This window comes from Gallinula chloropus (genome assembly GCF_964237585.1).
Source record: "Gallinula chloropus genome assembly, chromosome: 2".
In the NCBI taxonomy this organism is placed as follows: Eukaryota; Metazoa; Chordata; class Aves; order Gruiformes; family Rallidae; genus Gallinula; species Gallinula chloropus.
This window is the reverse complement of record NC_140086.1, coordinates 93,745,982-93,768,272: the sequence shown is the minus strand read 5'-3', so window position 1 is coordinate 93,768,272 and position 22,291 is coordinate 93,745,982. Positions and strand designations below refer to the sequence as shown.

The window sequence follows — 22,291 nt, the reverse complement described above, 5'->3', positions numbered from 1 at the left end:
AAAATTGGAGAGCACTTGTCTCGCACAGTAACTGAGGGGGGGTTGAAATTCTTTCCTGTGAAAGAGCTAACACCCCACGCAGAGCCCAAACCTGACAGATGGGTGCCACAGCCACTGCGAGAGGACGCAGGGTGTTGGTCAGCGCCCTGTTCATAAGCAGAGCACTCTAGCTCAAAATCTCACTTTCTCTGTCCATATATATATATATATATATTTCTGAGGAAAGACTAGTCAGAAAGAACCCAGTAAAGCAAAGTTGTGGTCAGCAGCAGTTTGTTAAATGCTTGGGCACATTTGGTTTGTGCATTGCCCATCACCCAGTCCTTTCCAAACTCAACATGGGCAGAAAAAGAGTGAAGTGTTTTCCCACACACTGTGAGTACCTTTTCTTCTGCTACCATTTTTAACACAATCTTGGTCTTTGTCAAAAATGAGCAATTTTAAACAGTTTCAAAGAGCAGAAAGACTTACTGTGACCTGCACAATAGCCTCTCACTGACTTCTTCACTTGCTCTGTAACTTGTGACAGGTTTAGAGTGACCTTTTTTACAAACCTGGCCATGACACCCCTCATTCTTTTCAAAGATAAATGTCTGGAGATCACTGTTGTGGAAAGTTAACTCAAAATTGTCTCCATCTGGAAAAAAACCCATAAAAATAAAAGAAAACACACTTCCTTTGCTCATGACATCCAGTTGCTCACAGGACAACAAAGCGGTGCCTCCAGATTGGCATATAGGATTAGGCTTTGCTCATATACACTGAACTATCTGATTACTGCCAATGGGATTACTTGTGTGAATAAGGCAAGTAGGATTTGACCTTAATATTCCATTTCAGGACCAGGCAAATAGGGCAGAAGCTGTGAGAAAGCAAACCCTGGCCTTACCAAATACCTTTGATAACCAAAGTAAACATTTCCTGTTTTTCCTATTTAATGTTTTTTGCAAAGTCCTCCCCTTGTATAAATGTCTCAGAGTGTTATTACCTTTATACATATATGGTGAAGGCAGAATCAAAATTATATATGAAGTGGCAACTTTACATGCATACTATATATCTGCAAACTCCTGAGCAGATTAATATGTGATGTAATTAAATACTAAACTAAACCACTGAATTAAATAAGCACATAGGAATGTTTTCTTTTCCTATCCTGTTAAGATGAGATTTCAGTGACCTTAAATTATTAAGGAATTCCATACAGTTTTCACCACACACTCACTGAATTAGTATGAGTTTTGGGGTGGTAAAAGCAATGGATGGAGCTCTTCATGTGAGCAGAGCATGGCAGATTCCCTCTCAAGCATTTAGCAGGTTTTTTCACAATATGATCTGCGTTATTTTAACAATACTTCACTACAGCCTTCCTAATTGCTTGCTGCATGTGTTCCTTTTCAGATACCAGAGTTAGAGGATGGTTCCTTTTGGACTCTTACCTTCCTACATTTTTCCTTACTGGAGCATACCTACTCTGCATATGGCTGGGCAACAAGTTCATGAAGGACAGACCTCCTCTCTCTCTCAGGCCTCACCTTATTGTTTATAACCTTGGGATTACACTGCTCTCCTTGTACATGCTCGTAGAGGTAAGTGTGTTTCCACACTGCGTGGGTGGGAAAGGTGAGCAATATACAGTTTTTACCAGGAATATCTTAGCAACAGTTGGTTTTGCCAGGAAACACAACATAAACAGCAAAGTAGACTTAGGATAAGTCCCTTAGCAACTGGACAGTGAGTGGTACTGTGCCTTAGAATCACAGAATGCTTTGGGTTGGAAGGGACCTCAAAGATCACCTAGCTCCAACCCCCCTGCCATGGGCAGGGACACCCTCCACTAGACCATATTGCCCAAAGCCCCATCCAGCCTGGCCTTGGACACTGCCAGGGAGGGGGCAGCCACAGCTTCTCTGGGCAGCCTGTGCCAGGGCCTTGCCACCCTCATCATAAACAACTTCTTCCTAACGTCTAACCTTCTCAGCTTAGATATTGGCATATTTCAACTGTCCTTTCTGAGCTACAGTCCAACCCTGGGGACAGCTGGCTGCCACCAGGACAGTGGTTATAAGCATGAATTTGAATCTGCAGCAGTCTCTCAGCTTGAACAAGCCTACACCTCATTGTTCACCACCCATGAATATGCTCACAGATTGGGTTTAATTCATATGACTGTCTAAGGAATTCTTTTTCTGCATACAAACACCCATGCTTAAATGTAAACAGATTATAGATGAGAATAAGCACTGATTTATTTCTGGTATTGGCAGGCCATTATTATTTTTTTTCTCTCTGGACTCAGAAGCTTCCATCGTACAGTCAGATAGTAGAAACATTAAGAGACAGATGATAAAAACCTGGCATTTCAGCCAAAAGTAAGCCCTTTGGGGACTTGGGAGATGAATATGGTCATGCAGATTATTGCCCAAGTACTTATCAGGAAGGAACATGCTCACAGATATGGGTATCCATTCAGAGCCAGGAGAGGGGGTTGAATGCATCTGGCAATTTTGCAACAAGAAGGGACTGTGCTACTCAGCAAAGCCACATATGTTTTCGCCTCCCCAGTGGGGAGAAGCAGCCAAAAGTCACTATTTTGCTATTATTTGGGAGGTCCTTATTCTCAGCCTTGTGATAACTGAGGCACTTTTGATATCAAAGAGTTAACATCCATCCCTTGCAACCCTAAAAAGCAAACACTAAAAGATGAAAGCCACACAGAACATGTTCTGCTCTGGGTTAAAAGTGACCCCAGGCATGAGAAGCCCTGGCTGAAGGATGCACTCGATTTCATGGTGTGACCTGCAGAGGTGTGAGCTGACACTGCTGCCTTGACTGCACAGCCTTGCCGCATTTCTTGGTCCCTGGGATCCCAGCCACAGCAGCAGTTTCCATGAGAAAAACAAGGACCAACTGTTCTGTCAGCCAGAGAAGAAACTTTGCAGAAGCCAAACAGGACCCCAGAGATTTCAAGTTTTAAATTAATTTGAGCAAAACACCAGGTGACCAGTCTGGTCAAGAGGCTGAACAGCAGTTTAGGTTTGTGCTTTTGTGCAAAGGACCAATTCTGCTACGCAGAGCTTCAACCTGGGCAAAGCTCCAGCTGGCTTCAGTGGTTGCTGTGGGGAACTGAGAGCACAGAACCAGGCCCAGAGCAAAGGAGAAATCAACACAACTGCTGGAAGGTTTGATGACTCCACACTGATTTTTCCTTCAGAATTTAAATCGGCACTTTGATGTTTAAACCCCCATTGTGCTTGAAGGTACACAGACAACTGTCTTCAGTGGTAAGAATCAGCAGAAAGGATTAACTGAATAGAACACAAAAATTGCTGCTTCCTTCTTGCAGGCTGATTTGGCCTGCCACAAGCAAATGAATAAACAAAGAGAATTCTAGCAGGTCTCACATGAATGAAGCAAACTTGCTTTTGCCACCTTCGGTTCCTTGTTGGAATTGTACTGAGCCAGCTCCCATTCAGCCACTTCACTCCCCTGCTCTCCCCAAGGCTCATTTTGCTGCAGACAGTCACTGAGTTGTTGTCAGTCCTCACATTAGTCCCTTCTGACCTTGGTTCTGTGGCTGGAGGCTGCTGATTTACACCTACCTGTCCGCAGCCGGGCATGGCTGGCAGTGGCTCGTAGCTCCACACCGTGCATTTGTCACGGACCTGGAGAACATCGGGGCTGACCTGCACTGCCAGCTGTTTCACTGCAGGTTTCAGTGGTAGCTCTGGATTGCTTTACACTGTCCAAAACACTCTTCCAGAACAGCAGCTCTGTATTCCTCCACGGTCTGCTTGCCTGGTTCTTCCCACAGCTTCTCCTGCAAAGGAGCAGAATGGGAGCTGAGCCTGGCAGACCTGCCCGAGGTGGCTTGTACATCCCAACTGAAGGGAAAGAGGCACCTGGGAGGGCAGAAACAAATAAAGTTATGGTCACTCAACATTTCAAAATGTCTTATTTCCAAAGCTTCCCTCTGGCCTTTATTCTCTCTGCCTTTTTTTGGACAGTAAGCTCTTTAAGGCAAGAGTTACCTGTATTTAGAGCATTCTGCACAGTGGTTTCTTATGTAAACACAGCCAATCCCTCCAGTGAGCATCATTCAGGATTATTTCCTGGTTAGAGACATCCATGACAGTTGTCTTACTCCTCCATCCTCTCACACCACCTATGGTCTCTATAACATTATTTTGTGATTTATTTCTAAGTTCTATAAAAGAGATAAAGCACCAACGAAACCTTGTTTGGTTGGTTGTTTTTTTTTTTTTTTTATTTTCATTATTGGCACTGTTGTTCTCAACTCTTTTTGGTTTCGTTTGTAAGGTGACACACAAGTTTTGTTGTGATAGCTCCAGAATGGAGTGTTTCTTACAAATTAAAAAAAAAAAAAAACAAACCCAACAAAAACCTCATTCTAAGGAAAAATACTCATTCAAAAGAGAGGGGGTATCTCCAAATACAGAATGTCACATGTAATGTCTTCAATGAGAAACATCATAGACCAGGTTTTGGTGCTGCAATTCTTTCTCTCCTTACTTTCATCTCCTGACCTAGTTTAGCTGTCCCTTGACTACAGTTGACTTATACAACCTCAAGGCAAGAAGACACAGGCTATAGCAAGGAGTCATAACAAAAGGGCTGGTTTTAAACCTCCAAGGGCCGGTTCCTCTTTTGAGCCAAAGTTCCATGCACTGCACCATGGGCATGAAGTATCTGAGAGCCAATTTTAGCTCCATGAGCTCCAAGGTCAACCAATCCCGAAAGCACTTGGAGGAACAGCTCCAGGACAACCCTAAGATGTGCCATTAGCATAAGGTCAGATACCGCTACGATCCCCACAGGACAAGGTCTACAGACAAACAGCTCTGCCCAGATTGCCCTTATCCTACTGAGTTGTCTCATTTTTTGGTGTGTGTCAACAGTCAGGTGCCTTTGAGGGCCTCCTAGAAGGACAGTTTATTAGACCTCTATTTAGTCTTTCAAGTTAGGCAAATAGATTCGCTTGAAGCCATCGAAGTCACCTACCTTTGCTGAATGGATATAATGGAGGAGTGGGGCGCTTGGCTTTGGACTGTGGCTTTTTCGTGTACCTGAAGCTTAAATGCAGGTCCTGTGCTTAAATTAGACATCAGGTGCACTGCCAAGAGGCTAAAAGACAATGCCCTCTGCCCTTGCTACTACAAGAGAAACCGTAATCAGAAGTTTGTGATTGGTTGTGTCTGTGCCATTAAGTGCTCACAGACTCAGATCGTGTCTACTGATTCAACAATTTCCAACAGTGCTGCCCAAAATCTGCATAAAGAAAATGCACCATCTTTTCTGTTTTCATAAAAATCAAAACTTTTAGCAATTTCTCTGAGGAAATTTGTACCTTTCCTCTGCACAAATCTCTACTTATGGTTCTAAAAGTGCCAACTATGAGCAGGAATCTTGATTACTGTGGAAAGTAACCAGATCTTTGCATATTTTAGAATTATTTAATGTACAAGTCAACTCATAAGCCACACTCCAGAGATGCTGTCTGAAGCATCAGAGGCCAAGATAAGGTTTCAGAGTTCACCGCAGGATAAAACTGTCACAACTTCAATGATAGATTAAAACTGGAACCAAAGACCACCAATGTTGATCTCTGAATTGTGAAATTACACAGGTGAGGATACTCCCATTCACAGGAAAAAGCCATAATCTCTATCATGGTCTTAGGCTGCTTTCCCCAGCAGTATCACCTCTGCCCTATTTAACTTAAATCTCAGCTGTCCATTAAGCTCTCACCCAAGTCCTTTTGTTGATCAGGCAGATCAAATGAGAAAACCAGGACAACTGGCGCCATCTGGGTCAGATTAAAAAGGAGATCTACAGCTATGTGCCATCAGCGTGGGGTGGCGTGATGTCTCAAAGCTGCCTGTATCCCCAGGTAGCTTCACAGACTTACTACAAATCCATAGGATTTGTAAAGCAAGCAACCACATCCATCCAAATGTGGGGAAGAAGGATTTGCACATGAAAACTCCTTGAATCAGGGCAAAAGGGAAAGAGCAGAACTGCACAAGTATTGCAAGCCCAGTGCATTAACCTTTTTAGTGAAGCCAGAAAAGTCTTTTACCTTACAGGATTAAAAAAAAAAGTAATAGATCACTTTCACTTTACCTGTTTCTAGGAGCCAAAAATTCACAGAATCTCTAGGTTGGAAAAGCCCTCTAAGATCATTGAGTCCAACCATTCCTGTCCTAAGCTAAACCATATCCCTAAGTACCTCATCTACCCTTTTCTTAAACACATCCAGGGATGGTGACTCAACCCCCTCCCTGGGCAGCCTGTTCCAGGCCCTGACAACTCTTGCAGTGAAAAATATTTTCCTAACATCTAATCTGACCCTGCCCTGGCACAGCTTTGTGCCATTAATTCACACCATAGTAAGTAAAATTTCTATATTAAAGTAATGGCTCACAGATCCACAGGTGCCCAAACAACATGAGGATTTCCAGGAACACCAGAATTACCTTCTCTGCATCCTCTGATAGCAGGGAAAGGTCAGAAGCACAGTACTGGCATGATCAGGGCCACCAGATGCCGATTTTAGCCCTACACATCCCAGCTGGGATTAGATCTCATAAATTACTAGAAAGCCCAGCATAATGCCTGTATTAAGGATAACTACAGGCAAATATGAAAGGAACAATAAAAAGAATTAAATATTTCAACTCTGTTTTATTCCATCACTCTAATGGTTGACATGAGAAAAAACTGCTTCCTAACTGTGCAAATGTTAGAGAGACAGAAGGTCTAATTAAAAGTTTAACAGTGCAGGCAATGAGGAAACGTTAAAAAAAACACATAACTCCTAGTTGATTTGACTATCCTAGAATTTTCATATAGAGATTCAACTTTAAAGAATTATATGTTGAAGATTGTAATAAATTTGATCCTTCATTTAATTGTCTAGAAGTTAACAAATGTAAATTTAGCAGAGAAAAATGAAGTATTATAGATCCATAAGGATTGGTGCTTGAGGTGAAGGCTTCCTTTGAATAAATTCTTTAATTAGGATGGAAAGTCTATCTTAACCTTTGGGCTGCAAGATGAAAAGACCAAAGTGAGAAACCAGAAGGAATCAGGTGTGCTTTTCTGTCTCTTAGAAGGGCGAAGGGAGAAAGACAAACTAGACAGCAAAAGGTCACCAGGAGTGCAGGGTAAAGCAGTGAAATATAAGGACATTCTTTTTAGTAAGAACTTTGTCTGTATAGAGTTAAATTCCCAGGTATTCCTCAATCTTAATCAGATAATTTGTTGGAGAACTGAGGAGCTGACTTTGCTGTTCTCACCTGCAGTTATTCTAACTGGACACCTTGTCCTTGCCTCTCAGTTTCCACCCTCTGAGCTCTCCGTGTCTTTCCTACCGACCTCCCTGAGCTCTGCATTTCAGTGAAACATGGACACTGCTTAGGAAAGAGGCAGCACCCTGCATCTCACCTGCCCAATTCAAAGAAATTTACTGGAAAGCAAGAGTACAGTTTTATAGACAATGAGGGTTGTTTCTTTTCCAGGTGTGCAAAGCTTCCAATGCAAACTGCTGGTGCTGCAAAGTGACACACAGAAGGTGTTCAGAATGGGGCATGTAATCAAAGATTCACAGAAAATAATCCTGGAAGGGATTTGTTTTAGCCTGTTTCACTATCCCAGACAACATTAACACGCAAAAGAATCATCATTCATGAATTCAAGCCATTTTGAAGTCATTAGTTTGCTAATCCTTCTAGCAGTCTCCCATTCACTTAGGGAGTATTAACTAGAACTGGCTAGGAGCTTCTCTACAGCATGGCTTCACATTTGAAAGTGCTTTGTTGACACTCACACACACACACAATCTGAATTTATCAAAACCAGTCACTTTCTGACCTAAAAATAAGAAGAAAGCGTGGGATCACTTCCTCCAATCTGGAATAGCCAGAATCCTCCTAATTAGGATGCCCAGGCAGGAGAGACCTAACACGGAGCCCAGATGTACACATTGCAGGTCAGGATGGCAAACCCCAGTTGGTGTATTACAGAATTAGCCAATATTCTGGGGGGTCACCGTGCACGTAATTAGTAGACCTCTATCTAGATCTGTGGAGGGATGGAGAGCCTTACCCAGGAACAACCCAAAGCACAGTCTTTACATTTCTGTCCTCATGAAAAATTATCTTGGCTGCATCACTGTGGTGGTTTGACCCTGGCTGGAGGCCAGGTGCCCACCAAAGCTGCTCTATCACTCCCCCTCCTCAGCTGGACAAGGAAGATAAAATATACAGAAAGCTCATATGTCAAGATGAGGACAGGGAGAGATCAATCACCAATTGCTGTCATGGTCAAAACAGACTATTTGGGGAAAAATTATTTAAATTCTTGCTGATAAAATCAGAGTAGGGCAATGACAAGTTAAATGAAATCTTAAAAACACCTTATTCTCACCCCTCCCTTCTTCCCAGACTTTTTACTCCAGATTTTCTCTACCTTCACAGTAGCAGCAGTGCAGGGGGATGGGAGCAGGGATTAGCAGTCAGCTCATCACATGTTGGCTCTCTTGCTCCTTCCTCCTCACACTCTTCCCCTGCTCCAGCATGGGGTCCCTCTCACGGCAGACAGTCCTCCATTAACATCTCCAACACGAGTCCCTCTCACGGGCTGCAGCTCTTCACAAACCTCTCCAGTGGGGCTCCCTTCCATGGGGTGCAGACCTTCAGGAACAGGCTGCTCCAACATGGACTCCTGCCTCCATGGGGCCACAGGTCCTGTCAGGAACCTGCTCCAGCGTGGGTTTCCCAGGAGGTCACAGTCTCCTTCAGGCATCCACCTGCTCTGGCACAGAGTTCTGAATAGGCTGCAGGTGGATATCAGCTCCACCATCAAGCTCCGTGGGCTGCAGGTGTACTGCCGGCCTCACCATGGGTCTTCTCCATGGGGCTGTAAGGGAATCTCTGCTTGAGCACCTCCTCTTCCTCCTTCACTGACCTTGGTGTCTGTGGAGTTGTTCCTCTGACCTTCATTTCATTCTCCTCTCCACTGCTGTTTCTGCAGGGTGATTTCCCCCCTTCTTAAATACACTGTCCTAGAGGTGCTATCACTGTCACTGATGGGCTTGGCCTTGGCCAGCAGCAGGTCCCTCTTGCAGCCAGCTGGCATTGGCTCTGTCAGAAGCTTCTCCAATGTCTAGCAGCTTCTCACAGAAGCCATCCCATGTAGCCCCCACCCTCCAGCTACCAAAACCTTGCCCTGTAAACCAAATACAATCATTAAGAGGGACAGCAAAATACTTTGTAAAAAATCTTGCAGGGTGTTTCCTGTTCAGTACCTGTTCCTTGCTTGGCTCAACACCATCACTAAATAGCCTCACATCTGGGCAAACCAAAGTGCTGAGCAAGTGTCAGGGTTGGGACTAAGGCCCTGGAATCCTCCCGTCCTGGGCCGAACAACCTAGCCCGTGCTGCTTCCCTATAGCACTTATGGTCTTGCCAGACTACAGCTTACTTAAGATCTTCAGGACACAAGAGCAGCAATCTGGAAACACAGGCTGTCCTGCAGCTCAGCTTTCCATCAGAAATCTGGGATTATATCGCAACTCTTGGAGGTTTGTCTAAAAACCTCCAGAAAACCCACCTGAAAGCTTTTTAGATATTAAGATCTATTTAGTGATAAACCAAGAATGATTAATGGTACCTTCCTCTATTCATGTATTTACTATATAAAGGCACCATCACCTCAGTAGCACTGCAGCGTGCCTTCACCCCAGTCTCTTGGGAATGGGAACACAATTCAGATGTTACATGCCACATCCAGGAGCCCATTTCTCCCTTTAAGAACTGAAAGAGGAAAGTTAGGTGAGATTATTAATATCTGGCCTCTATTTTTAGATGCTGATAATCTTCTGAGGCATTTCATTCTAAAAGTCTCTTTAAAAAAAAAAAAAAAAAAAAGCAAAGAAAACAGTCATTCCTCTCTCCTTATTGAGACACTGACCTGAGCCTTTGCTTAGACTCCTTCTCCTTGGGATCTAACCTACACATAACTGCTTTAGGACTACTTCACCCAAGTCTACAGAACTGGTGAGGAGTTGCTGTTCACAAGAATCTCCTCCTATAGCCAAGGGAAATGGTGAATCACAGCACTACAAGTTAGACTGGTCTTTCCACTACACAGATTAGTCCCTTTAGTATAGCAAGGCTTCCACTGCTTGAGGACAGTGGTCAGAGGAAGATGTTCTAATTGGCCTGAGGGTTAGATTCCCATAGAAAACCCAGCAAAGCATCCTATGCACATAATGACAAGAGGCTTCCTGTTCTTTTTTTTTTTTTCCCACAAGAACACTAGTGCTTACCACAGTATCATCAAGTATCTCAAGCTGGAGATATGACCCATAAGGATCACTGAGTCTAACTCCCTTCTCCTCACAGCACTACCTAGAAGTAAGCCATATGACTAAGAGCATCATCCAGAACTCCCAGTCTGAACTGTTGAGAAGAATGCCACTAATTTGAATAATTCCAATATTTGGCTTTGCCTTCCTCTCCTGAACCATTTCACTGATGCTCAGGTATTCCAGAAGCCTATTTAGGATGGCTCTGATGGGGAAAAAAATCAAGGCAGATAAAGCTGGATATTACAGTCATGAATCAGAAATCAAAAGGGATCCCCTCTAGAGGGTAAAGCAGTACATCACAGGATCACTGAATCGTAGGGGTTGGAAGGGACCTCCAGAGATCATCGGGTCCAACCCCCCTGTCCAAGCAGCTCCCTAGCTCATATCACTCAGATAGGCGTCCAGACGGGTCTGGAATATCTCCAGAGATGGAGACTCCACCACCTCCCTGGGCAGCCTGTCCCAGGGCTCTGTCACCCTCACTGTGAAAAAGTTCTTCTGTATGTTGGCGCGGAACTTCCTGTGCTCCAACTTGTGGCCATACATGCAAAGCTTTGCTACAGTATTGGGTGTGGAATTATAACTAGGAGCTAAGAACTTGGTGGAAATAAACAGTGAACAGAGACAGAATTATTAGCATAAGTGAATGAACTACAATGTTAGAAGGGTGGGTGGATTGGAAAGACCTGTGCATTTCCCCGAAACTGCAAACACCAACCCTCTCTCCAGTTAAACCAAGAACTCTCCAATGCCTTATAAAGCTTGTTCATCTCCCAAGTGATGGTATCTCACCCTCATTCTCCTGCCTTGGGACAAGGAAGAATATCTTATTGCTTCCAGGCATTTTCTCTGAGAAAGTACAACATACACAGGGCTTTATCCACAACTCAAAGAGCACAGAGAAAACACAAGTCAGTAGCAACATCCATTCAGAAAAATCACATTGCTTTCCTTTCTAGCCTACCTGCAGAGGACAGATGCAGGAACAACCTACAGCTGAGACATTTTTGAGACCAAAAGCTTGAGACAAGCAGGACACAGGCCCCTGGGTCTGGGCTGTTGGTGCTTTGTCTGCTACTCGGCAAGGGGACAGGCTTTGGCATCATCTGCTGGCACCTGCTGCCCCCAGTCTCCGGCACTGAGATTTTTTGCAGACGAACCAGCTCTTATTCCTGAACTTCTTATTCCTGAACTTTGATGTGACTTCCCATTAAAAAACAAACAAACAAAAAACCACCACCAGAGTTGGATGGCTGCAGTGGAGCGAGGGCTGTGACTCCTTGTGCTGTTTATACCTGACCAGATGGGTAATGGTTATTTGTTGGTGTAACTGGAATCTGTTAAGCACATTAGAGCAACAGCAAAATACGAAAACTGGACTTATAACAGGATGTTGTTACTTAGTAGAAACTTTTCACAAGGCAGAATTTTCCTCTTTACGTGATCTGTTTTTCTAAGTAGCATCAAACAATGTATGTGTTAATAATATTTTCAGGATAGGTTGCCAAGAACACAAAGCATTCAAAGAATTGTTTTCCACAGAGAGAGAGAGAATTTGTATTTTGCTAAAGAAAGGGGATTTCTCACCTCTTTAATACCTCCTGCACTTGCACCATCTCCGCGTGATTAACACCACCACCTGCTCTGCAGAGCTGTGAGAGTGCTCAGCACGTAAAAGAGAACATAACTGAAACAGCAGCAGTGACATGTGAGTTTGGAATCAGAGAGAAAGACCAAGTAATTGAACATCTTGTGTCAAGGTACCAGCTTCTGCTGCAGACACGCAGCTGGCTCCTTTGCCACCCCTGGGTGAGCTGCTTACCGGCCTCACCTATCGACAGCCCACACGAAAATCATGGCCTAGGATCAGCAGGGTCCCAGTAAAACTACTCCCTGCCTTCCCAGTCTCCCCACTAGTTTATTAGGGAGTTGGCCAGAAATCTTGAGAATTAGCAAAGCAGTCACAGCTCAAAGCACATTCCCTTTTTTCCCCAAAGGAGACCCAGCAGTACACGTAAGGCGCCCATACACAAGAACAGCGACACCAAGCAGCAGGCAAGCTGGCGTGAAAGAACAGGGCTTAAGACAGTCGATTGGCACAGACTTAAATCAGAGGGAGCTCTTCTGCCAAGTCAAACGGTTGGGGAATAGGCAGGCAGAGTCACCCACGAATCTGGATTATGCAGAATCATGGAAGAATGAACAAAAAGAGCAACCTGAAGAGAAGCCAGTGGTCAGAGAGAGCGGCGTTCTTATCCAAAATCTTGCTCACCAATTGTGACGAGATGCAGATTTCTCAGATTGCAAGTTAAAAAGTTGTGATATTGAAAAGAAATATTTATTATTTCTGAGCTTTTAGGCTTTTTTAAAATCTCATTTTCCAACATAAGAACTGCGAACGGAATCCCTGTGAAAAAAAAAAATCTTTAGATGTGACTGAGCAGGCCAGCTTGGTACAGCACCAGCAGGAAAGTTTCCAAACCTGTAGCACACCAAAACCCCCAACACACAAATTAAAAAAAGAAATATTTTTGAAAATCAGTCTATCGTAACCATATCCAAGTCAGAGTATTTCTAAAACAGACAGATCAAAAGATATAAAATGGAAATTTTTTTCCAGCATATTGCTGCGAACAAACTTTTCACCTACTATACCAGAAAATTTTATGAGGTTAGATATCTTCAGCAGAGCAAAAAATTAGTTAAAGGAAAAGGGAAAAAAAAAAAAACCCTGAAGGAGTAAAGTGTGTGTGCAATTGGAACCTTAAAAAAACCTAAATTCCTAAAGATCCATTAAAAGACATGTGAAAAAACTTGGCCATCTTAAGCACAGGAAAAATATAAAGTTATAGGTATAGAATACAATAAAATCAATCAGGTGAAATTGTTCTAATTGATCCTGGGAAAAAATATGATGATTGCACACCTCTTATAAGGCAGAGTTGTTTAAGAGCTGTAGATAAACCGTTACAGACACATCACATCATACAGCTAAGGTACAAAACAGCATACAAAATATCAATATAGCAAAGGGGAAACTTTATCTCTTACCTTAACAAAACAACACATTTGTAGTGACAGTTTATAGTCAGCAAGACCTGGAGAAAGGGTCCTTCATAGTCTACAACACCGCTTTGTATGAGAAGGTAAAAGCAGTCACCTCTTTCACTTTTTTATTGGGGTTTTGAGGGTCATGATTTCAACTCCAATGACAAGGGTTTCCCACCAATAAAGCCAATGAGAATGTCATTATAGTCGATCAAAACATCAAACTAGCAAGGGGCAACATCACTTACTTCCTGCTTCCACTACACTAGCAGAGCTATTGGCAGAGGTTTCTGGCAGAGCTGTCTGTGCTCACATCTGAGGCCAAGCCTTACTACAGCTCCCAGAGGTCACCGCTGCAGCCTGCTGGCACCCAGAATGCTGCTGCCAGGTGAGGTCCTGACACTCCAGCACAGGTCAACCATACTACTCCCAGCCAAGAATGAGATGAAAAATCCATTTTCTTCAATTTTTTCAAGTAACAGGGCAGAGTCAAGAGCAAATCTTGGACAACAGCCTGTCAGCGATGCTGTATCTGCCTTTTCCTAAATTCTTGGTTTGGGGATCTTTCAGTCACCCCTTTGGTGCAAGGCAAGGTGAGTGCCCAGAACAGCAACCACACAGTAACATCTCCCCATCCATCATGATGCCTATCACCAGCTACAGCACAGGCATGCATCTGGGGACTGAGGACATACCTCAGGAAGGACAGCTGGGGAGCTGCATCCCACTCAGAGAACAGAAAGTATTCCTTTTCCACTCAGCTGCTTCTTGAAAGATAAAAGGGAAACAAAGTGGCATAACTTGCTTTTCTCAAGGAGTTTTTACTCTTCTTTTTAGCACCTCTGTAGGTTAAAGTCAGAGAGGTGGGAGCCATGCCTCCCCATCCCACCTGCCACAGCTGGGAAAGGAGAGGAGCCCAGGCATCCCAGCCCAGGCATCCCAGCCCTGCGCACTCGCAGGCGCAGCACCCAAGCAGAGGCCATCTTGGCAAGACAAGCTGTGATCTCAGCTGCACTGAGCATTTGTTTGAGGATCTCTAACTGGGCTGTTGCTGTTTCCCCTGTTTTTAGCCTCTAGTCCTGCATCCTATTTGGTGTAGGTAGATCCACTGAAACACGGGCTGTTCCAAAAAAAGAGTGGGTTTGTTTCAGTTCTGTAGTAGTGATCTGCAAAGCACTCGTTGTTTGTCTCCACATCTCTCTCTGCAGTCTAGAGAATTCTCTATTGATTGTTTTGGTCACACACACCCTCTGTGTTGGGATTGCAGGGACAATCACAGAATTGCAATTCAGAGGGAGAGAAGAAAGACTAGAAGACCCTGGCTTTCCAGGTCTTAGTGTTGTTTAATGTGAATTTATGATAAGCTTTCCAGATTCTCTGCTAATTCTCTAAATAAGTTGTTAATAATATTAAGCATTTATTCTAGGAATAACTTTCTGATTGTTAAGAATCCCACCACTCTAGGTTTATATAGATGGTCACACATTCAGTGCAGGAGGCTAATTTTCAGCCTGAAGCAGAGGGGAAAGTCCATTTGTATAGAAGCTGATCAACACCTTCCCTGCAAACATAGCGCCAGACATGCAAGCATCCCACTTCTCAAAGCACCTCACAACTCTGCTTACAGTGGAACACTGTGATGCACTTCTCTCCTACCATCACTCACTGCCTCCTCTGTAGGGGGAGACAGACCTCAGAACATGAACTGCTCAGGTTGATCCCAAAAAAACCTTTCCCCACATTCAAGAAATAAAGAAAACTTTCAGAAAAAAAGAAAATCTAAGGACTCCACATTGCACTTACAGATAGCAGATCATGCTTCCTATTTCAAAAGGGCTGCTGAATGCTTTGGGTGCTCATTACTACACAAATATTCCACAAAAGCCACCATATGGCTTGCCAGAAGCCTTCTGCTCCATTATAGGGTGGTAACTTGAGTTTTCATTGCTTTGCCTGCTCCCCAGTATGACACGTGTTAAACCCAAGTCGTTCTCCTTCGCTTCCTCCTGCATTCCACAGGGTGGGACGGACACACATGTGTATGGCATTAGGAAATAGTTCTGCATTACTTGGGGTTTGCCTTCTGTTTGCTTGCATGGCATCAGGGAATTTGTCTCAAGGACAGTGGTTTTGCATGAGCAGCTGTCTTAGCTCTCCTGATACTGCTTCGGGACAGAGATGCAGTGTTCAAGCACGAGCTGTGGAGTGAGGATCGCTGCACTCTGTAACCAGAGATTTTAACAGGTGCCTTGAAGGCTGTAAAGCCAGAGAAATGCAAAAGGTACACCACCTCAGCATACATCTCCAACACAACCTGATGCCTTTCCCATTTCAAAAGAGAAAACATTAGCAAGTTGAGAGCATTGGTTCATGGAAGGAGCAGGAAAAAGAACAGGAACTTCCTGAACTCCCATGCCGCTTTTTTCCATAAACACAGAAGACCACAGGGGTAAAGAAACCTGCTACATCCGCTCATGAGTGTAACTGCTGTTTTCTCTTCCAGCTCATCCTTGCCACATGGGAAGGAGGATACAACTTGCAGTGCCAGAACCTGCACAGCGCCGGGGAGGCTGACATCCGGGTGAGGGACAGCAGCCGCTCAGCCCCCAGCACCGGTGGCAGTCCTGCCCGCCGTGTCCTCAGTGCTCGCAGCAGCTACAAGGATGTTACTGGTGGCATCTTTAACCAGAGGGCTTTAATCCAGCCAACAAGAAGCGTTATATCTCCCTGGTTCAATACAGATGCATCCCCTGCTGTAGAAAGCACAACGGGGGGGTGCTGAAAAGGCAATACATCGAGATCTGTCATCAAGCTGTTGTCTGGCTATTAAAACAGAGAATATGGATAAACGAAGGAATTGAAAGAAAAATCAATGATCTAAAATGTAACACTTGGCCCAGCTCTAGCTGCAAACTTATTTAAGCCAAACACTAGAAAACTGCAGAGACGTTGGGCTGGATTGACTCAATCTCTTATTTCAACTCTTCTTTCTGCATCACAGCAGTTCCCTGTATTAATTCACTTTCATTCCCCAAGTCTGGTTTGCTTTCCAAATACTGTTATAGAGCTCATGGGCAGAAAGATTGGTTAACTTGTATCATTTTCCCTAGTCCTCAAAACTTGTCAACGTTTTCGCCAGGAAAGAGTTAGTTAAATACCTTTTCCCACCAATAAGATGTTTTCCCCTTTCTGTTTTATCTAGCTGTCTTTACCCATCCTGGGACATATCCAGAGATCTGATAAAATGTCCCAACTCTAGAGGAGGGTCTGTTCCATTATTGTTGAGTATCAAATTTGGTTTATTTAAAATGAAATGAAGCTGCCAGCAAGATCTCTTCAGTGCCAAGAATGTATAAATAGTAACACGCTTAAAAACAAACCACAAAAACAACCCACACAACTCTATCTTTGATGAAAAAAAAAAGAGCAATTAGAAAACCCTTCCTCAAAGTTTATGTTTCTTAAGTTATATTTAGATAACTATATATTTATACAATCACAATAAAAATTATGCATTTTTTCCTAAACTGTTGCGTTCAAAAGGGAAATAAAATTTAAGCCAGAGCTCGTGCTGCTCCTTCAATACGACATTAGTGCCTTTTGGACAGTTGCATGCCTAGGGACTAATGAAGTACAGCAATATTTAAACCCTTTTATGGACAGATACTGATCTCCTGCTCCTTTGTTCTTGCTTGTACAGGTAGCCAAGGTGCTGTGGTGGTATTATTTTTCCAAAGTAATTGAATTCATGGACACTATCTTCTTTGTCCTGAGAAAGAAAAGCAGCCAGATCACCTTCCTTCACGTGTATCACCACGCCACTATGTTCAACATCTGGTGGTGCGTCCTGAACTGGATACCTTGTGGGCAAAGTAAGTCTGTTTGCTTCCTCACCCGGGGGGTACGTCACCTGCTGCCGGAGGGCAACCACATCACCACGCAAAGCAAGAGTGCCACCGGGCTGTATGACAGCACCGTCAAGGTCAACAGCCTTCCAGAAATGCTGAACACCCACAGACCTCAGTAAAATATCGTTACAGGCCACAGTAAAGCACAGCTAAAAGTTCAGGCCAAGAATATCTGAATTTTCCTAGATTTTGAATATCTGAATATATATTCCTAGATTTTGAATATCTGAATATCCTAGATTTTGAATATCTGAATTTCCCCTAGATTTTCCACTTTGCTGTCATGGTCTGTCCTATTTACCTCTCTTCAAAACACTGCTAGGCAGGACATCACTACTGAGAGGTACAAAAGAGAGACCACATACAAGACCTACTCCAAAAGTGCGTGTAGGAGGAAATCACGACCCTAGTAAAGTCAATCTTGACAGATGAACTCAGCAGCACACTTGTAAGTGTGCGTGCCATACACATCAATCTGACATTCTTCTTTAGCAATATACTTCCCTTGCATCATTGCTAATTAAAACACCAGTCTCAGTAAGAATACATCTTGTTCAAGCCATAGAGCTACCAGAGAGCCAGAGCCAGTCGGTACAGTCTTACCATTCACATTGAAATAGTAGAAGTAGCAGCATCCTTTTCTTTATTATATTTTGGAGCCAGTATATTTCACAGAACTGCCCTCTAAGTGACTTGACCCTTAGGAGGGTACTGCAATTGTCATCCTCTCCCCTTCATGAGGTGAGGAAGATGTATGGTGCCAGAGGCTGGTCACTCAGCATTTGTATATTAAGTCCAAACAGCAGAGAACTACTTCAAGGTGTTCTCACAACATGCACACTTCTCCAGGACTTCATGCCACAGGAAACCTCTGGCTGTGGGATCAGGGTTGTGAAGAAAAACCAGGTTTCTTTCTTTGACCTATTAAAGGGAACAGCCTCAGTCCACTGTAATATTTTGCACAGCAACTTGTTGCAGGGTTTTTTTTTCAGAACAAAAAGCAGGATTTCACATTTGTTGGCACTAATTGGGGACAGCACAAAGATCAAAGTAAATCACTGTTCTAGGCAGGAGCAGAGATCAATGATTTTGTAGCAATTACAAGGTATTTCTAGAGAGGTGTAAACAAATCAGCAGAGGTTTATGCTTTCAGTTGTGTCTGAACATAGTTTTACTCTATCGTGATTGAGTGGAAAAATCAGTAGCTAAGTAGTTAATCAGTAATTATTAAGTATTTGATAGGAAATTCATAACAATTGGTGAGATGAACTTGTAGTTGTCAAGCACTGCCATCAAACACATGAGCACACAGCAGTATGCTGCTACTTCTCAACAGTCTGTAAGGTACTAAGGGTAATTCATTTGCCCTAGAATCAGTATTTACTAAATAGCAGCTAATTAGAGTGGCAAAGGTATTACCTTGGGTGAAATTTTGGAAACCTGCACCTAGTAGAAGACCCGCTGAGGAAAGCAAGAGTGGTGCTCAACCAGACCCCCATAAAGCTAGTCTAATTAAGATTAAAGCCTTGACTGCTGGATCAGGGAGCAAGAGAGCAGGTGCCTCCCTGGGCCCTAAGCTGCAGTGCCAGCAGCTGTCACCCCCAAGGGCACCTAAAGCTTGCAGCAATTACGGACAGACTCATGTAAATAAGGCTTGGGAGGGGGACAAAAGCCCCATGAAGAACCCATAAACTACAGAATAGAAAGGGAAGGTGGAGAAAATTTAAAACACAGGATGAAACTACAATATTAAGCATGAAGAAAGCCTAAAAGGAAGCATTGCTGAGTTTGCCAGTTGTCCCTAGGACAGCACCTCTGCACATCGGGAGTGGCTTTAGCAAGGGATAAGCACAGAGGGAAGACTTACATTACTCAGGAGACATTACTAACAATAATACCTCCTCGTGCTTTTTAAGCAGCTGGCATATAAAATGCTTTCCCTGATGGGATTTTTATAGGTTTCTTTGGACCCACTTTGAATAGCTTTATCCACGTGCTCATGTATTCCTATTACGGACTGTCAGTCATCCCTTCTATGCGCAAGTATCTGTGGTGGAAGAAGTACCTCACCCAGGCACAGCTGGTATGTACCTGTTTTAATCTCATTTTTAACAACTCTCACTGGAGCAGTGCATTCCTGAAGGACTGCACCCCACGGAAAGGACCCCCACACTGGAGCAGTTTGTGCAGGACTGTGTCCTGCGGGAGGGACCCTGCACCGAAGCGGGAGAAGAACAAGAGGAAGAAGGAGCAGCAGAGCCAAAGCAGTACAGACCAGCTGCAAACCCCCTTCCCCATTCCCTTAGAAGAAAGGAGGTAGAGTCAGACTTGAACCTGGGAAGAAACAGGGGCTATGTGGAAGGTGGTTTTAGTTTTATTTCTCACTATCCTTATGTTATTAATTGGCAATAATTTAAATCAATCTTCCTGAAGTCAAGTCTGTTTTGCCTGTGATGGTAATTGGTAAAACTTATCTGCCCTTATCTCAACCCACAAACCTTTCATCTTATTTTCTCCCTCTTCTCCGCTGAGGAGGGGAAGTGAGAGAGCAGCTGGGCGGGCACCTGGCAGCTGACCAAGGTGAACCCAGCACACCAGGGTACAACTACAAAAATGCAAAATCCCATACAGAGACCCTTAGACAGGGCAAAAGTTTTCTGACTTCTAGAAGCTTACTCCAGCAGCTGCTGTACCCAAAGAGCTGAGCCACATCAAAAGCTTCTATCAACAAGATAAGTCTTGATGTGAAAAACCTCATTTTGATTTTTTATCTTAGAGCCTGTACATATTATTTGGGAGTTTGGATTTTTGCAGAGAGCTTAAAAACACCTGCATAGAAAAACGTTTAGCAAATGCTTCTTTTCTGAGCTGAGACCATCCCTACAGTTGAAACTCACTGCCCTGTTTGAAGCCCACCCCAGCACGCTGGAGTGAGGACACGCTCAGCCAGCTGGGAAGAATCAGAGGCATCAGCACCAGCAGTGGTTCACAGTCCAAAATACAAACAGCCTTCCTTCTCCAGCCAATTTTTGCCTTATTTGTCCCCATCTTAGCTCTGTTAATGCATACCCAGCATACCCAAACTTCTCCTCAGCATCTTCAGAGTTTTCTCAAGTTTCAGACCAGTAATAATGATAATGTTGTACCGACACGCCACGGTCTGGAAGATAGAGCAGCCCCTGTTAAAACAAAAGAACTCCCATTTTGCCAACTGGGCCTATAAACTCATATTTTTGGAAATCTGACCCCTAAAGTTTTTCATGATTTTGTAAGAGTGTAATTCAACCCTCACGTTCACAGGTTCAGAAAGGGATCATTTTCAAGAGTACCCAAACTTTCCAAAGCAAGACTAGGAGACACTGTTGTACATGATTTGGTTAGCACCAACCCTTTCTCAGCAAATATGCATGGTCTTTCCTCCACAGATCCAGTTTCTGCTCACTATCGTGCACACGCTCAGTGCAGCTGTGAAGCCGTGTGGATTCCCATTTGGCTGCCTCATGTTCCAGTCCTCCTACATGGCCACACTGGTGATTCTCTTCATAAACTTCTACATTAAGGTAAATGGTCTTCTGAGAGCTTTCTGACAAGGCAGAGGGGAGAGAATTTTTTGGATAGCAGTCTCGATGGCCTCACATGTTGAATAAGCATCAGCATTTATGTTTGTATTAAAATATATATGTTGATTAAGGACAAGAGATGTGGTAATGTCTGTAAGAGACAGTTTGTTCAGTAATGACACCCTCCCTACTGCAGCTCAGCTCTTCTGCACTTGTGTAGCAAATCAGGTACCGCTTTCAGGGCTGAATTTGCTCTGTTACACAACTTTGAGGCTTTCTCCCTTCTTGGAAAAAAAGAAACAAGCAGCTATGTCTTTGCATTATTTCAAGCTGGACCACTCCAGCCTGCCTGTGTACATAGAGCTTAGACCCCCAAAATCACAGAACTGTCTTGGTTGGAAGGGACCCTTTAGATCATCAAGTCCAACCATCACCCTAACCTGCCAACCACCACTAAACCATGTCCCTCAGCACCACATCTAACCATCTTCTAAATACCACCAGGGATGAAGACTCCACCACTTCCCTGGGCAGCCTGTTCCAATGCCTAACAACCCTTTCTGTGAAGAGGCTTTTCCTAACATCCAATCTAAACCTCCCCTGGTGTAACTTGAGGCCAATTCCCCTACCCCTCCACAACCTCCTTTCATGTTTCACTTCCAGGGAAAAACCCTCTTTTGCCATCAGGAAGCATTAGAGCCGTGCAGTACTAGCCAGGTAACCAGTCACCCACAGTGACCAAAACACTGTACTGCCTGGGAAGGCTGACTCTGGCCTGGCCAGAACCAGGACAAATACCCTCACAGCAGTCCGAAGCAAACACATACAGCCACGTCAACAAACAACTCCCTCTCCCAGTTAAACATAACCAGTGTTTGGAGGGCACTAAATAAACCCAAGTATTTATTTTGGGATCTTTATTTTATAGACATACCGGAAAGCACCTTCAAGAACAGCTGTAAAGGAAACACCTGTCACAACAGAAGTCAAGAACGGTTTCCATAAGGACTGCTTTGCTGCTGCCAATGGGTTCCTGAACAATAAGAAAGCACAATAAGTATAGTATTTCTTATTATTTTTTCTAAAAAAAAAAAAAAAAAAAAGAAATCAAGACGAAAAAAGACTGAATTGCAAACTTTAGCTTAAAACCTGTTACATATATCAGTTCTTTGTAGCAGACACTTATTAATGTTCTGCTCTTTAGGTTTTAACAAAACGAGTAGAGTTACTTGTCCTGTCAGAGATCACCGGCGGAACAAAGCGAGCCAAGGTCTTTCTCATATGAAAAAGCAAACCTTCCTGATCTCTAATGCTGACACGAAAACGCCTTAGAAAACACTTGTTGGATAAACCTGTCAAAGCCTTCAAAAGGTTAGGGCTCT

At 43.6% G+C, this 22,291-nt stretch overlaps 1 protein-coding gene across 1 annotated transcript in view; it reads left to right on the top strand.

Moving 5' to 3' along the window:
• The window catches only part of ELOVL2 (ELOVL fatty acid elongase 2), a 52,374-nt gene extending 30,358 nt beyond the window's left edge, over positions 1 to 22,016 (top strand). The window contains exons 3-8 of the mRNA XM_084279864.1: positions 1,402 to 1,589; positions 15,945 to 16,022; positions 17,142 to 17,313; positions 19,308 to 19,432; positions 20,775 to 20,909; positions 21,838 to 22,016. Of these exons, the coding sequence (XP_084135990.1) occupies positions 1,402 to 1,589; positions 15,945 to 16,022; positions 17,142 to 17,313; positions 19,308 to 19,432; positions 20,775 to 20,909; positions 21,838 to 21,966 (827 nt within the window). The 3' untranslated portion in view covers positions 21,967 to 22,016. The remainder of the gene's footprint in view (positions 1 to 1,401; positions 1,590 to 15,944; positions 16,023 to 17,141; positions 17,314 to 19,307; positions 19,433 to 20,774; positions 20,910 to 21,837) is intronic.
• Positions 22,017 to 22,291: the final 275 nt, after the last annotated feature.